General features: G+C 45.1%; 1 protein-coding gene across 3 annotated transcripts in view; it reads right to left on the minus strand.

Annotated features, from left to right (window-relative positions):
• Positions 1-17681, minus strand: part of fam168a (family with sequence similarity 168 member A) — a 51674-nt gene that overhangs the window by 3088 nt on the left and 30905 nt on the right. For 2 of the 3 annotated variants that reach the window (XM_036537073.1, XM_036537074.1), the window contains 5 exons: positions 8796-8876; positions 5656-5778; positions 1425-1567; positions 378-552; positions 42-171 (listed from right to left, as the gene is read on the minus strand). In XM_036537073.1, the coding sequence (XP_036392966.1) occupies positions 59-171; positions 378-552; positions 1425-1567; positions 5656-5778; positions 8796-8876 (635 nt within the window). In that variant the 3' untranslated portion in view covers positions 42-58. The remainder of the gene's footprint in view (positions 1-41; positions 172-377; positions 553-1424; positions 1568-5655; positions 5779-8795; positions 8877-17681) is intronic. The other variant, XM_036537075.1, reaches the window with a different exon arrangement.

The following is a 17681-nucleotide window of genomic DNA, read 5'->3' on the forward strand; positions in this document are numbered from 1 at the left end:
ATCCCTGCCGGTGGTGTGTGGCCAAACGCAGAGCGACTTACATGAATTGGCTGATGGTTTACCAGTGAGGAGGCACATAGCTGTACCCAGGCGTCCCTTGAGGCCTGTATGTTGGCACGGTAACAGGATGAGCTCCAATGGGAGTGTGCTGGGGTGTGGTAAGCAGGGTTCCTGTGAGAAGAGGGAAGATTTGAATGCAATGTAATGTAATGTAATGTCATGGTACACACATCCACATATCCTCGTCCTAAGAAGCAAATTTGTATCAAAGGTGCCAGATAAATTTTATTAAAAACTGAATCTGTCATTTCTCAGGCTGAGCGCACAGAGAGGGCTGACACGGTGCCACAACCAGGTGTAATGTGGCGACCTCTCACCTGCTGACATGGCCATAGTGGTCCCTGCCACCATGCCCATTGCCATGCCATTGGAGCGAGGGGCGGGGACGGGGGCGGGGTAGATGGCAGAGGGGATGCTGTTGGGCTGGACCACCGTGGTGTGGTGAATCACGTGAGGCTGAGCCGCATACACAGGCTGTGTGTAGTAAGCACCCTGAGACGGAGAGACAGACAGAAGGATGGAGGGAGTATGGAGAGAGAGGGAGGGAGAAAGGGAGGAACGGGAACAGGGAGAAAAATAACAATGACGACTGGATACCTTAAATAACCTCCTTTTAATACAGTTCAAAAGCAAACTGCGAACCGAGGCAAGAGAGAAGCTATTTCAATGACTTCAAACCTTCATGGAGTTTGGCACAGCGTATGCTCACGATATCTGATACCAAAGTACACAGTCCATTAACAGAGAAAAACAATTACGCTGTGTTTAGCACTTGATGTGAGCAGTGTTTCTGAAGTGTGCTTGAAGCCTAACTGCAACGCTGAGATAACCCCCAACAATTCATTATGTCTCCCATCGAAAATGCTGGGACAGAATCACAACGGAGGTGACATCTGTAACCTACACAGTGGAAATAATCACAAAGACTTAAAAATAATCATCAGGGTCACGCTCTTCTTTAATTAATTTAATGAATTTAAATAGTGTTTAAAAAGACTGTATATCCAGATAATCTTTGTTACATGTTTAAAGAATTTAGATGAGGGCATATCTCATTTTTTTTTTTTTTTTTTTTTAGAAAATACTGACATTATAAATGTCAATTTTATACATTAGTTGGTAACTGTACATTTAAGAATGAAATCATCCTGGATGGATGGGATTGTTACAGGTGGCCTGAACTATACAAAGTCAGGTACCATATTGGCACAGTACTTTCTGTTTCCATTCTGCAGAATTTCTTAAAGTTCCTTTGGCTGGCTTCATTATGGCAATCAATAAATTACAGACATTGAGCTGACACACAGAGGTGAGTCACTGACCTGGATTTTCAGGTTTTTCCCCGGATGAGTGGGAGTACTTACCTGAGGATAGAGGTTCTGCTGGGGGTAGGCACTTCTGATTGGATACATGGCCGTCTGGTAGGGGTTAGGGGATGGGGAATAGGGTGGGGGGGCTCCGTTGGTCTGGGTGGGGGGTACCTTGTAGGGGGTTCCAGCGGTGTATCCTGAAGAACAGAAGAGATTCATGGCGTCAGACACGAACCTTCTTCTCTAACTGTTTCATAAAGGTGCAGACTGGGGGTGAACATGGACATGGAAGCAGAGCAGTCAGGGTTATCAAAGCTGCTGGCATGTTCTTTAGCTCTCTCTGTCTGTTGCAGCATCTGCTAGGTCTAGGGCTTCAACTGCATCTCACTATGAGAGCACCTCCAAGGATTTTCTGGCAAAGCATGCTTTCCATAGGGTCCTTCACACTGGGTAATGTTGCCATCCAATTACTATTTCCAGACATTTTTTAAAGGCAAATGTGCATGGAAGGGCAAGTCTGCACAATATGTATTTTGGCCTCTTGATTTGGCAATCATTCTTCAGTACTCATGAATTTACTCTATCTACTGCATGCCAGTGACAGTCATAATGAGACGTTGCATGTCTACATCATAGCCGTTCTGCTGAAAAGCACCTATTGAGGTGTTTTGTTGAGACACACAAACTTAAAATCTGATAAGGCATCAACATATTGCCACACCACTAAATGTTTTTTTATTCAGTAATAAAACTACACTGGACCACAACCAGAAGGTTACTGTATAAGCACCATGGGTGTGAAGGGAACCTGTTGTTTTGGTTAGTATTGTTTTTAAGGCAAAAGAACAGTAGCTATAGCAGCTCGGAACTTCGGATGAGACTTGGCACACTCCCAGTACAAGGGTCAGATGGTACAGTGCCCATGTTGAAGCTTGGTGGACAATTTATACGATTGATAAAATTTCACCAAAAATTAATCGTTTGAAGAAGCAGTCTGGCACCTCACATCATTACTAGCACCTTTCCCCATTCAGATTAGCTGGTTCTGTCCTACTGGATTTTCCACCATTTTGAATAAAAGTTTTAATCTAAAATGTATGATCCCCGAGCAACTTTTCAGGAATCTTACATGTGGTCTCTTCTACAGGTGTACCATTGTTTCTGAAGCACTAAATTGTGTACATCACAAAACATGGCAGCCACAGGTTAATCACTCTGTACATTTTTAGCATACGTTCTCAAAGCTGTTTGCTGATATTTTCCGTAGAGCAATTTCTCACAACTTAGTTGGAGAATGTCATAAGGGTCACACATACAAACTTTCATGCAAAAATGTGCAGTGGTTCATTAGCAAATTAAATTGTCTGTAATAATGTGTAAACGTCAGTCACTGTGCTGACATGTTAGCCACTCCTGCATGCTGTTCCAGACTGAAACAATGGCTCCAGACGTCACATTCCGGTATAATTGTCAGAGACTACACTTTGGAAGTGGAACAATCCTTCATTAAGCACATTCTGCAATTTAAAAAATGCTTTCTTTACCTGAAATTGAAAGAGTGAAAACAGTGTGAAACAGAAACAGAGCTTACCCTTCTCCCACAATTATTGCAGTTTTCTGGTAAACACACTTAAAACTAGTTGAAAATATGACAATGCCTCCCTCTGGTGACACTATGAGAACACTACAAATGTAATGTACACTACTGCATGGTCACAAATAGAAATTTGTCACACTTCTTTTCACTGCTTTGTAGAACAGCACCATTTTTAACTGACACCAGGCAATGCACAATCTAAACAGTTTTAGCAAAAGCTCTACAGTGACATGTATCTTTCTGACACGGTAAGCATACTCCACAACGAGTTGAGCTCCAACGGTAAAAGCCCTTCATCACAGCGAGGCAAATACAGCCACTGAATAGCAGGGTCTCCTGACCTGCTGACCTGGACATCTTCGTCAAGGACAAAATTTAGGCGGTAATGGCTGATCCTCAAATATCATATTCCCAAGACAGCATTTTATTTACAATGCCCACTGGCACTTACTAAAGTGAGAACTGCCATCATAAGCAATCTGGCTTCCTTCATTTTAGATTTAGAACTATCACAGCGTCACAAGACAAAGCAAAGACAACACTCTGAAGAAACCTCGATCAAGCGAATATCCCCATTTGTAAGTATAATTAGCTGAGAACAACATATGGAATGAAAGGATATTACACATTTAAACATCAAAACCTCTGCAAGCGTGACAACCACAAATAATAAAAAAAAAATGCTAATGATAGTATTTTAATGAGCAACGTGTAAAAAATAAAGGAATAAAAGTTTCCTTTCCTGAAGGAGAGAAACCCTGTCTGTATTGTTTAGCCATGGAGTCACCATTATTTTAATCAATGATCACATCCAGAATTTTAAGAGTCCTGAGTCTGAATGGCTCAGTCTTGATTATTTCTTTCATCACACAAATAGTTGTTTATATAGAAAGCATCTGCATTCAGTCCTGGACACATTGAAGAAATTCTGCCATGTTTTGAGATGCCAGGTTATCTAACACTTTTGTTATATCGTGAACTACTGTATGAATCGTGCTGTTCTGGTTCACATGCCCGTTTTCTGATTAATGCTGCAAGAGACCAACCTGCTGCACGCTGTCTTGTGTTGGTGCAAGTCACTCATTTACAGGGCACTTAATCGAGTGGACAAGTGGTTTTGCGCTGAGACTCGCTGCACTCTCATGAGTTACTGTGTTATGAAGCTAGCTGACTTGTTACGTGTCGCGTGTGGGCTGTTGCCTTGTTATGCAGTGTTCATGGCTTTGCTGTGGGGAGGCAAGTCTACACATGGGGAGAGCAAAGGGCCTCTCCTAGCAGCCCACTGAAGCGCGAAAAGAAAATCCACTTCTAATCGTCTTTTTCTGTCTGGTTTTACACAGGGCCGCAGGCAAAACACAGGCAGGGGAGGCAGCGTAGCCTTGCAGGACACCGCTGCTTTTGAACCAGGCTGGGAGACGTGTGATAACCGTGCACTGAACTCAGATACGTATGCACAGGCCATTCCAGGGAACTAGACTTGCGCTCACCCACTTGTTACTTATGTGATGCAAAATGCCTACTGTGCATGGACTGACCAGGCAAAATGCCTGCCGCTTTTGATTCATCAAGCTCAGTTTTGAGCACAGTTATTTATTAGGTGTATTCACTATGCTAAGTTACTGAGTATATTATTGTTATTGTTGTATATTATTATTACGCTGTCACAAATTTTAGATGACTGACTTCCTACTACTAACACCCAGCATTTATTTCAGATGCAAAAAAGAAAGAGCACAATCTGAGTGGTAATGCATCAAGAGCTTCCCTATAGCTGCTGCTGTCCTTTCAGTGGTCAGATTGCAATTAATTATGCAGTAGACATCACTTTGAGGAAAAAAGGGACCAGCACCAATGAGAAAATATTCATTACTAATAAACACATACCTCTTGCAGGGTGCATATTGCCCACATATAATGTACATGATTATACTTCCTGCATGTCTCAATTAACAGCTTTTGGAGGTGTCACAGAAACAGTGATCATAAATGTGCACCATCAACAAGGACATTTCAGAATGCTGCAAACCTGTGATGGCTTGAGGCTGTGCTTTTACCCAATATGTGCCTCTCCCTAAATGGAAAACATATGATACTAGACATCAAAAATGTGATTTAACTAAGCACTATCTGGAACTGGAAAGCAAAAGCCAAGCGGATCTTTCATTCTACAGCCCCCGCAGTCACCCTCTCCTACAGCCCCCACAGTCACCCTCTCCTGCAGCCCCCTGCAGTTGCCATATCCTACGGCCCCCTGCAGTCACCCTCTTCTGCAGCCCCCTGCAGTCGCCCTCTCTTAAAGCCCTCAGCATGGAAGCCCTGGCTTTTCAAGTAATGTGTAACTCTATCTGACAGCCCCTTCAAAAAAATCCTGACAGCCCTGAAGCCAGCCCCAGTGTGGCTGCTCCTGAAAGCCAGTCCCATTGCGACACCCCCCCCCCCCCAAAGTCAGTCCCAATGCAGCTGCACCCTAAAGCCTGTCCCCATGCAGTCTCGCCCTCAAGCCAGTTCCAGTGTAACTGCAACCTGTTCTCATCCTGCATCTCTTCTGTTCCTTGTCCTTCCTCCAACATCACCCTATCATGGACCTGCCCACATCATCCCTGACCACAGCCTCCCAGCTCCCCCCCCGCAGTGCGTGAGCTCTGTCAATGATGGGGTGAATATCCAGAGAAAAAGAAGCATATTTACTGAATGCTGCAGACGAGGCCTGGTAAGATCTGCTCTCTGAGCCCGCGTCCACTGCCAGGTCATAGGAACCCTCAGTGGGCCCTGTGGTGGAGGTCTGTGCCCAGCCCTGCTTCACCAGCAGCACTGTCCCGGCAGACACAACAGAAGAAGGGGGAGGTTACACACACACAGCACAGCAAAGTACACACACCCCTACCCGGAGCACGGTACACCTACAAGCCTTCTATCCTACCCTCACTGTCACTAGCAACTTCCACAACATGTTACTATTCTCACTGGCTCCTCACATACCCCGGCAATGCTTTCAGAAGCTCCTCCTATATCCTGATGCTGTCGTCACAGGCTCCAACTATATCCTCAAACTGCTCTCACTAGCCACACCCACATATAATGCTGTAGTTAGCCCCTCCCATGTGCTAACACTTCTACCTAACTCCTCCCATCACCTCACACTGTTCTCATTGGCACCTCAAACATTTGTGATATTTCTTTCATTCGCTGCCTCCACACCATCTTACTGTTCTTGTTAGTTCCTCTGTCCTCTCATGGGCACTTCCCATAGCCTGGCAAGGTTCACATTAGCTGTGCCTACATGCTGACTCCATGACTCCAACCAGCTCTTATACCCTGCAGCCAGTGCATGTCTCCACAACCTAACACAACTTTCAGCATCAAATAGAATATTTCCACCAAGGAATAAGCCCTCCCTCTCTCACAGTATGTAGCATCTCCCTACATACCTACACACTGCCCTATCCCTGCTCACATTACACTCCTCTCTGGCTTCATTCACATTCAGTTATACACACTTGCAGGTTTTTTAGTGGGACAGGGCAAATGTAAGGAGGACAAGTATATATGTGACAAAAATTTGAGTTGAAAACAGGAGCACAACAGGTTTTCATGTATTTTTAGAGATTTTCTTTATCAACAGTAAGGGAGCCATGCATATCTTCAGTTCAGTTGAGTCTTGAAGAGTTCCTGAGAAAGGAGGAAGCACTCTGTGGTTTCTGCTAGAGGAACAGGGGAACGCCCACAGAGTTACAACGCCAGAAAAGACAGCTGTCCCACAATGCATCCTCTGAACAGCGGACTTTGTCTATGGGAGCATCGGCCTTCATTGGTACATATGATGACACTTATGGAGTGGAGTGTGGGGGTCCTTTTACATGTCTTGGGCCTTTCTTGTTTCAGCAGTAGATTCGGGATGCCATGGGTTAGCCAGCTAACTTTAAAAGCAGAAACCAATATGATGTATGATGTGTTAAAAAGTATGAGATCTGTGCCTCTTAAATGAGGTACTGCTTTTGAATTAAGAGTTGTTCTGAGGCAAATATAAGTTTAGAGAAAGATATCCCACTCGAAGAGGAAATGAACCTGTTCTTCTGTTCTCCTTCTTTTCCTCAATCTTTTCCCACCAAGCACAGTTTCTCTCAGCTGTATTCTCAACCCTATCCTAGCAATTTAACCAAAAATGCAGTGTCCTCCTCCTTTTGAAAACTGTACTCTCTCCAACCACCACATGGGGGCACCCTTGTCTACTGGTACACTTACAGTTAAGGTGAAACATGATGAATATGAATCAGAAAGAGAAAAACAGAAATGCCTCATCATAAACAGACTAATAACATGACCACACTGCAATAGTGCACTGTGCCATGTTAAAGTACACTCAGTTTTCAACCACTACTGCAATTAAATTCATTGCATAATAAGATTGCATTGATGTGGCTAATAATTACAGTTACAACAATACCACAGAACACAAATTGTACAGTAACTAACCACACTGGAGCCTGTGTCTGACAGAGCAGTGGGCCAATGCAAAAATCTGTCAAAGAATTCTCTCCTGGTGTTTCTGAGATTGCCGACCAAACCACAAACCAACCATTCCCTCTTTCCAAACCACTGGACAGGAGAGGTCAGCGAGGTCGTCATTTGGCTTTCATGGTTGGCTTACGAGAGTCTGAACACACACTGTAATTATCTGAAGATGAGGCTGAGCGGGCGCTGCCCAGTGAAGAGGAACAGAAACACGTGGCATTTAAAAAAAAATAATGATTAAAAAACAGGGGAATAGCCGTTGCTGCTCACGACAAAATAAATACCCGTGACTCACACAAAGAGGTTGTTAAGGGGAATCGAGGGAGTGTACCTAAAGGGTCACTTTCAAGCCTTCAGGAGCACAAGAGGAGGAGGGGGAGCTGAGAATTTGCCGGAACAATCATTTGCTGCTATGATCCCAGGCAAAATCCCAAATTCAACAAGTACGCTAACAAACATGAAGCACTCCCCTTTTCCAGCCTTCCCCACTCCCGTTCTTGGAAATTTTTCAGATGAGTGATTTTGTGAATGTTTTCCTGCAGGAGAGTTGAAATGAATGTGTTCATCTTTGTCTGGCATCTGCGCCTGGTCTAATTTCATGAACTTCTTGCTAAGCAATCACAGAGACAACCTTATATTTGCCAGCTGCACGTCTAAGGATTCAGGCCTGTGCTGTTCAACTAAACTGAGACAGATGTGGTAGATACGCAAAATAAGACTGTTTGGTGCCGCTAAACTGACAAGTTCTTGTTATCCTAATGATGCTCTGATGTTTGTTGGTCCTTCCGCTGTAAGATCCACCAACACAAGCCCTGAGGCAGTGTGAACAGAGGAGCGTACCCCACCCCCACCCCCCCACCGCCCCTACACACACACACACACACACACACACACACACACACACACACACTCCCTTCCAGAATCAAAAGCTGTGTCTTCCTGCATGTGCAGTGGAACATGGCCCTGATCCCCCCCCTGAATTTAATTACCCCCGGACAGCATTGACCAAACAATGTGTCTTCTGAGTCCACTTCCTTTTTGTCCTCCACAGCAATCAATTAATCAAGGTGGCAGATGCAGAGCAGAGTAGATGTGTCTGTGTGAGATACTCCCAGCACTGGCTGACGCACTCCGCGCTCCCCTGTGAAGGACTCCAACACTTGTTTTCACCGCGCGGTTATCCAGAGACACGTTCCAGACAGGGTACAGAGATGTGGCCGGAGTGGCGGGTGATAAGACAGAACCGCAGACGTGCCCGATGAAGAAAGCGTGTGGGTGCAGCTTCTGGCTGTGATGAGGGAGGAGGGAGGTCTTACCTGGGGGGTAGCCTGGGCTTCCGGTCTGGTAGAGGTTGGGTGTGTAGGTGGGAGCTGTGGTGGGATAACCTCCAGGATAGCCTAGGGAAAAGACAGGAGAGATTTAGAAAGTGGACCCCCTGGAACTGCTTGCAGCCATGGCTGCATTCAGAACCTCAGTGATGAAACACTGACCCCTAGTGACCCGGAGGGAAAGTACCTCTCCTTGCACTGGTGGATGGTTCACAATATAAACCTGAGGGGTAAAGGCCTTTGAAGAAGGCATTTCAGGTACCAGAGTCAAATGCAGATCAATAGCAGGTTAAAATCCAGAGGCACTGCATTCACTAGTCAAACACTGTTCAGATAAGAACTAAAGCAAAGTTCAGAACTAATGCAAAAATGTAGCCTCCTTCTCTTAAACAGCAACACAGTGAAATGCTATGACATCTGTTCCCTTTGATGGTGATACAAGCTCTCACCTTTTCTTTCCTGGCCACCCAGTTCTGCCCTGATCTCACCTGATTCTATCCTCAAGAACTGACCCAGTAACAACCATGCCACCCTGATCCTAACCCCAAAATGTTCCGCACCAGTCTGAAATCCAACTGTCAAAATATCTTGTACTGATCTGACAAAACTGTTTCAAAAGCAGACTGTTCCCGCCCACCACTTTCTCTGCAGCCAATAGACATTCAGTAAGACAGAGCCCTCAAACTGAAGATAAATCACAGGTGAAAAGCTTCTTTTAAGAGGCTTATTCACCAGTAGAGACAAAAATAAGTTTTTTTTTTTCCATGAAAATCTCAATGAGATTTCATTTTACATAAGCTGAATGGAATGTAACCTTATTAATCTTCAGGGAGCTTTCATTCATTTACATTGTACTTGTACTTCCCTTTTCTTCGATAGTAGTGGAGTACTTATATCATTAGACTTTGGACCAGACGTGTTGTAGCTCTGAATTAAGGCTACTGCAGTGTCCTTTGCCTGAATTGTCCCAGTCAATATCCCACCTTTTAAAGAATAATGTGTATAACAAGTGATGGAGGTCACCCCAGATAAGACGGTCAGCAAATGATAAAGGACTTTTTTTCCTTCAAGACTTGACATTTTTATACATCACTTGAAACTGGGTTTTAAACCATTTAAACTACCTGAAGGATACAACGGCAGTGTCTCACCTGAGAACAAACAGTCTTTTGGGAAACAGGCCCCTTCCCATAAGCATTGCTCCATACTGCCAGCCCAGTATAACACAATGCAGGGCTTTCAGAAACAATGGAATAAGAGCACAAGTGTGCAAGGGTCAACAGGTTCAAACATCCCTTTCTTCCAGTTCTCATCTGACTTTGATTCCCACAACCACACAAACAAACATACACACACACGTACAAACACACACACACACGCATGCGCACAAAGGCACACATGCAGGTACAAACACACACACACACACACACACACACGCAGTAGCTACAGCTCCAAAGCAACTCCATGTAAAAGCATCCCCTGCACAGCCCCTGCTGCTGTGACGTGATGCAGTGAGAGGTCACCTGAGTAAGCACCTGCTCCTACTGCTGCTGACTAAGGAAGTGCTGGGATATTTGCTGGGCGGCAGTGTAGCATAGTGGTACGCAGCAGGGCCTGTAACCAAAAGGTTGCTGGTTTGATTCCCTGCTGGGGCACTGCTGTTGCACCTTTGGACAAGGTACTTTACACAGAATTGCCTCAGTAAAAATATGCAGTGATCTCAAGGCCACTGCTACCCACCAACAGGGTGATTTCAGTGGCACTGCAACACACCAATGCAGTGAAAACCACACTAACGGTGGGCAGATTACATGAAGGAGAAGAAACACATAGATACCAAAGCCACTTTCACAGTTAATGAACAAAAGAAAAAAGAAACCTCAGCCCAGGTCTGGTGTTTAATGCCTCCTATGCACTCCCTCATCTCCCACTCTCACCCTGAGCCATAAAGAAACCAAGTAGCTGGAAGAATTGCCTCTTCACAGGACTGCCTCCTTCAGCAGAACCTGCTCACCTTGAGGCTATCATAGAGGAAGGTGGCGCGATGATGTGATTGTGTGCATGTGTACACAGCTAAACTCTACAGGTGAGGCCAACGCTACTGGGCCAAGACAGGCAAAGGTGGCACAGTCAATGAGGCCATTCACTGGGAATGAGAACAAATACTTTGATGACTCATCGAAGAGGTTATTTGAATCATTATGCGAATACTTATACAAAAACAAAGAGCAAAAAATTCAGAATGCCATCCTCTTGTCCATATTCATGAAGGAAAGCCCCAGAGCCTCAAATAAGGCAACTTACTGATATTATTTATGCTTCTGTCTGAAAGAGTGAGTGAGTGGAGATCCCTTCACAGTGACTCATTATTTATACAAAATAAACAGGAATTTCTTACAGCGTTTGGGGAAAGGAAAAAAAAAAAAAACAGCACTTGGCTATTAAAATATTCCAGCTTGAGAATTCTAGAAGATTTCAGCCATCACACAAATTTAAATGCATACCATCGACATCATTACACTTCCTGAATGAGATCCCTACTCAGGAGACACGTCCAACTTAAGGTAATCCCAAGGGATGTCAATCAATCAGTGTGAGCTGTGTGACATAGGAGGGGCCTAACCCTGAGATGGAAGCAGCCAAATCCTCCTCCGAGGACTTGGGCGTTTAGTAAGTTATTGATATTTATGAATTAATGTATTAGCCGTAAATGCTTTTATGAACAACAATTACATCTTCAAATTCACTGCAAGTTGCTCTGGGTACGGGAAATAACAACTATTATTATTATAATCATTATTATTATTAAGACCGCAAGCTACTCACCCAATCTTACTGCCTTGTAATACAGGCAGTGAATAAGATACATGACCAAACAGACCCTCTTTCTCATTTGTATTAGGTGATATTTCTCATTTTCAGCAACATATTAAGACAATCAAGACAAACTTGCGTGCTAAACCGACAGCAGTAACCTTGAGATTGTGAAATTGCAGCTGAAGTCAAGAGGATGATGCCTTGAATGTGAACGGGCTGAGGCGAAGCGGATATTCTCAGCTTTCACCACCTCATCTTCTCCAGCATAATGCACTCGCCTTCCAGATCTCTCCCGTTTACCAGAACGAGGGTGATACTGCTCTTCTGCTTACAAGCACCATGAAATATTTAAGTTCTTTCCCTGAGGCCCTGAGAGTGGGGGAGGAGACTCAGGGAAACGGGTTTATTAAAATACGGAGCCTTGTGGGACCGTGTTTAATTACGCTGCAGAAGTGCCACTGTAATTAATTAGCATTTTAACCGACACCAGGAGAGCCCCTGCACAGGTTATGATGGAAAATATCATTAAGAATCAAATCTGCTCTAATCCCAGGCCCGGTGTGAAAGACAGACCTTGCACCCGAGGCATGGGGCCTTGGTGCAAACACAGAAGAGTGGTGCTGAAGCAGGGCTCTGCTTGCAGAACTAAAAAAGCCAATAAGATGCACAGTATTCCAGACACTAGAGGCACCTAAAACACAGGACTACGGCAGGATATCCTCAGGCTAGGCTGTATGCTTAACCCACGATGCTGTAGTCAAATCCCAGCTACCCATTGTAAACAGCCTCCAGAATATTTGTATAATGGTGCAATATGAACAGGGGCCATCAGCGAAGCAAGCAAATAATGAGCAATAATGATATGGTTCATGGCTAAACCATTAAAACTAGTGTCTCCGTGACTCTGCGCTGGTAACGAACAGTGGGCGGGCTCATCAGTTATTAATGTACTTAATGAAGCCGTTATACCCCCCCCCCCCCAAACACACACACACACACACACACACACACACACACACACACACACACACACACACACACAGAAAAGGGGTGCAGTTGGATGGAGGGATTTAACACAGCAGCATGCAGTGCAGGGCCAGATGGTGTTCATTACAAATCGTCTGTCTCAGTAAGACACACTCCAGTAAACTCACCGCACACTGACAGCAGCACAGAACTGAGGACAAACAAACCTACTGTTGCAGACACCGCTATGGGAGTCTGAAGCTGGAGCTAGGCAGAGGCTCTGACTGGACCACAGCATCAGCACGCACAGCTCAGTGAGAGAAACTGATCATCCAGGCCCCTGCTGCAAAATGTTTTGGTAACTGTCCTCTGTGACAGGTTTTCAATCAGAAAAAGACTGATGTCAGCAGTACACTGAAGCAGCATTTAACACCGGGAGCAGGTCTAGGGGGACTCACACACACACACACACACACACACAGGATTGAGAAGAAATACTAATGGGGGTGATGCCTGGCGCACACCCGAACTTGACATATGCAGAAAGTTGGCTGATTACATGACAGCTGGCAAAAGGTCATGACCCATGCACAAGTGACCACTTCAGATCATGTGATCAGCTCACTCTACATCATTGCAAATGTGGTAAATGGTCAATACAGAGATCAATATTCATTTGAGAGTAGCTGCCAGACTCAAAAAAGTGCTCTCCAGTATCTGTATTCATAATTTATTTCTTACTGGCAGTGATGATTTTTTTTCCTCAGGAAGATGATGACGAAATCCGGGTCATTTCGTAGTACAAATGATTGAAATTAAACTGGTGATTGATATGTAAATAGGGCATCTTCAGTCTCTCACAAGAGCTTTAACGACCTCCCCAACCCCCTGTTCAAACTGCGTCACTGAGACACACATATCCCCTCCCAGCAGGTTAAATATTCATGCCATCTCTCCTCTCTCTTCAGTGAGCAGACACGTAAAAGCACCAAAACATTCAGCTCTCTTATGGACCCTGCGGCATGACGCACACATCCAGAGTTTCTAACAACAACTTCTCTCACAAACTTTACTTCATCTTGCAATGGTCTTGTAACGTTTCGAGCCTGACAACGACGTGTTTACGCTATTCGAGTCAGGGCTTCACAACGGGTTGGTACTATATCACAGTCAACTGGCCTGGGAAGCACTTATTTAAGGCCCTTCCTGGTTGGCAAATGAACTCATTTCCTGTTTGTCATGCAGCCAGGTCTGTAATTGAGGTCCCAGGTGGAGGGAAGCGTCTTCAACAGACGGAGACACGGAGGCGTGAACTGGGCATGAGCGGGGCAGGCCGGGCTCTGCTGCCGTGGTGGCTTGGGGCCATCTCTTTGTGAATGAGACAACCTGCCTGCTCCCCGATTCAGCTCAGCGTTGGCCCTGAGGATTTCTGCGGCCATGAAATCACAGCGCTTTAGCCACGCTGCCACGCACAGCAGAACATTCAAGGCTGTCTGTGGTCAGCAGGCCTTAAGGGATGCCTCAGGGTATTGTGGGTACGGTCTGACCATGGAGGCCACCTGTCTGTGCTCCAAGAGGCTCCCCTACTGCTGTGACACAAAAGTAACCTGTGGAGAACAGCTCCAGACAGCCAGGAGAGACAGCAAGCACAGAGAAGCCATAAAAGGAACGTGCTCACTCACTCTTTTCAACCCTGTTTCTCAAGCTTCATGTCACACTGCTCTAACATCCCAGAGCCTGGGCGAAAATCGCGCAGAAACATCTCTGTACAGCAGGGGTGAAAGGTCACTGTTCCCCTGTTCAGACAGGAAGTGACATGAGGGAGAATACTAAGGGCATAAATACTACCTCTTGCCAAGCGGCGATGTACATAACAGGAGGACGACAGGTGTCCTCTTTGTGAACAGCCTGGACAAATCACATTCACCGACAGACCCATATGATATCTTTTGGAGGTGACATTTTCCAGATTAATTACTCCAAAAGATCGTAAATGACATGCAATTTGCTATGTGCATTTTTTTCTGATACTGAAAAAAAAAAGCCGGAACCTGGTCACATACTGTACATTCAGGAGCCCTTTTCTAAGTGTTTACATGTGAAGGAGAGGGGGTGGGGGGTGCCAAGATGTTTAATTTCCAGTTCCACACTTAATCCATCTTCATTAAAAAGTGTTTAACATGAATTACCCAAGTGGGATGTATATACATATACGTATATAAGTTTTCTTTCTTTTTAACATGATTGCCACGCTAATTAGTATGGAATTACAGTCGTGTCTGTAACCGAGATAAACTGCCAGCTTTTTCCCGCTAATTAGCTTGCGCAAGGTGCAAATGAGAGAGTGGAGATAGGTGTCCCGGTGCTGCGTTAATGATGTAATGATGCGAGTCTCAGTTACAATGAATTATTGTCTCTTCTGAGACAGGAATGCAGGCACTGTGCGATGGGTGCTGTCAAGGAGATGGACAAGAACTGACACACGTCTCTATAATTTTAAAATTATGGATTTGTACATCTGGCTTTTTACTGGAGCATTTGGCGCAGCTTTATGGGGGGGAGGATTTTATTACCCATCTCCCCCTTAACGTACCCTTTCCCCTCATTAGAAACTTGTGAAAATTTGAGGGCAGGGAGTGACACTTCAGCGCTGTTGGAGAGTTGTGTGAAAAGTGAGGGTAGATGCACCAGCTGTCAGGACCCTCCTCCAGGGCTGTGATGCTGTGCCACCGTGTCACCATGCCACTGTGGCTGCTAAGCAGCGAGATCACAACCGCACGTCACCTTTCTGATCTGACATTTAAATATTCTTCGGCATCCAAGGTTGGATACTCAATAATCAAACCTTGCCATTTTGCCTTCAGTGTATGAGTCTTTCTTTGTGTTTCCTCTGGTAATGACTCACTGCAAAGGTCTTTCGAAAACATGGACTTACACTTTGAGACGGAAGGTAAATATGAATGAATCAATTAATTCAATTAATTAAAGCCCGAAGGGCTCCATAATTTGCACTCACACGGTGATCAGGTCCTAATGGACCAGTGGAGAGTAGGCGTGTTGAGATAGGTGAAAGGGTAGTGTGCTTTGCTGGTGTTCTGCAAGACCCATGTCGAAGGAGAGGGCTATTTTTAGGGGAGAGTGTGAACCAAATACAGTCTGCCCCCATCACAAAATATGGAGCAGTCCATGCTGATACCCACTTTTGCAGAAACAAAAACCCCATTCCCCCCCCCCCCCCCCCCCCCCCCTTCTGCTTAGAGCTATGACACGATCCCATCTGTCTCTGGCCACTTCCTGCACATGGCAAGGGGTGATGCAGTGGAGGAGAGTAGGCAGAGAGGGGTATGGGGGGGGCTCGGTCACAGTGTGGTTAGGGAGGCCTTGGACCTGACTCATGTGCCGCTTGGTGCATGGCTCTTCCTGAGGGAGTGTGCGTGGGGAACCACACTGGGCACAGAGTATTAGCCCTCCTGCAGCCCTGCTCTTGCCTGGCTGGAAACCTGACTCCGCTGGAAGCCGCAGCTGGACGGGTAAGCTCCACTGAGGTAGGCACAAAAAGTAACACTTGCACTACAAGTGGAACCCTTAATAAACACATAGATGGAAGACTTAAAAGTGGGTGTGTGGGAGTGCTTTGCTCACCTTGATCTCTGTACCCCCAATGTCAATCTTCGCACAGAACTGGAACAAATACATGGGTGTTGTTTTTTTTTTTTGCCCTCAATGGAGTAAAAGTAGAGAATCCCAGAGGCTTGAGGCACCTGTCTGCAGGTCAAGAGACCTCCTGACTATCCTATCTCAGAGGTACGAAGCCAATGCCAATTCCGCCTCACCACCAACATTGCTCTAACACTCCTACAGGCCTAACAGTGCTCAGCACTAAAAACTAAACTTAAAACTAAAGTGAATTTAGCGCAATAAACATTTCTGCCATTCTTTCTTACAAACCACTCGAAGGAATAACAATACAGCAGCCTTTGGCCTTGCCACATTGAGACCTCCATAATAAGGATCACATGATGCCCACACTCGTCGCAAAATGTGACCTCCCACGCAGCGCTAATTGGCATCCGTGTTCCTCGAACTGGGAGCCGCACCGGGGAGTGGGCGAAAGTGACACCAAGTAACAAATGAGAGTGAGCATTTTTAATTCATCTTTCTCGCACAATTACTCCTCTTCATTGATCTCCACTGGCCGGATCAACGGGAGGCCCAGACACAGAACATCTGAAGCAATGCAATTATTAAACCCCAAACTCAGCTCTCTGACAACGCCCTTATAGGCTCAAGCATAATAAGTATCAATACAGTATCAAACATAATAACGCAGCTGTCTTCTGTGTCTGTTTAAACCTGGCTCCATTAACTAGGCTCCCAGTCCCACCACCTCGAGCTCCTTGTCCAAAACAGGAGTAGTGACCAATTCAGCCTTGGGTAGAACTGGCTGTCATATCGTACAGCAGGACAAGGAAGCAATACAGCTGCCCTGAGGCATTCTGGGAGTACACATCTCCCCACAGACACAGGGATTTCTGTCAATCAGGGCGGAACAGTAATCTCTGAGAAGACACTGCATGTGTGTGGGTGTACGTACAGAATATGTGTTTGTGCTTGTACGTGGCATGTGCAATCTTCATTGACACACGAAATGCAACATTACAATGTTTAATTTTACTAGTTCTAAAACTCGCAGAGAGATGAAGAAAATGGCCTGGGGAAGCTTGCTTTTCAGTAAAGCTTTCAGTAAATTTCATCAGTAGGAAAGACACCGCACACACATTTCTAAAGCTTTGTTTCAATGTTCTTTTATATATTGTAAGACTACAATGCAGGGCTTATGATGTATAAAATAGTGTGAAAACAAGTACAAACAGGAATGACTTATACATTTGTACAAAGTCTGCTGCATACCACTGTCATTTGTGTGGCATTATTTAAGATTCTTTTTACTGTTTTCTTTTTTGAATTTGAGAACTGTCTAACTGTCTTCCCAGGATTTTTTTTTTTCCTCCAATCAGGTTGAGGATCATGCCAGGTAGAACCAAAAACACACGCACACTCAGACACACTTAAAAAGAATTTTCCAACAAA

Source organism: Megalops cyprinoides, chromosome 9, assembly GCF_013368585.1.
Source record: "Megalops cyprinoides isolate fMegCyp1 chromosome 9, fMegCyp1.pri, whole genome shotgun sequence".
Lineage (NCBI taxonomy): Eukaryota > Metazoa > Chordata > Actinopteri > Elopiformes > Megalopidae > Megalops > Megalops cyprinoides.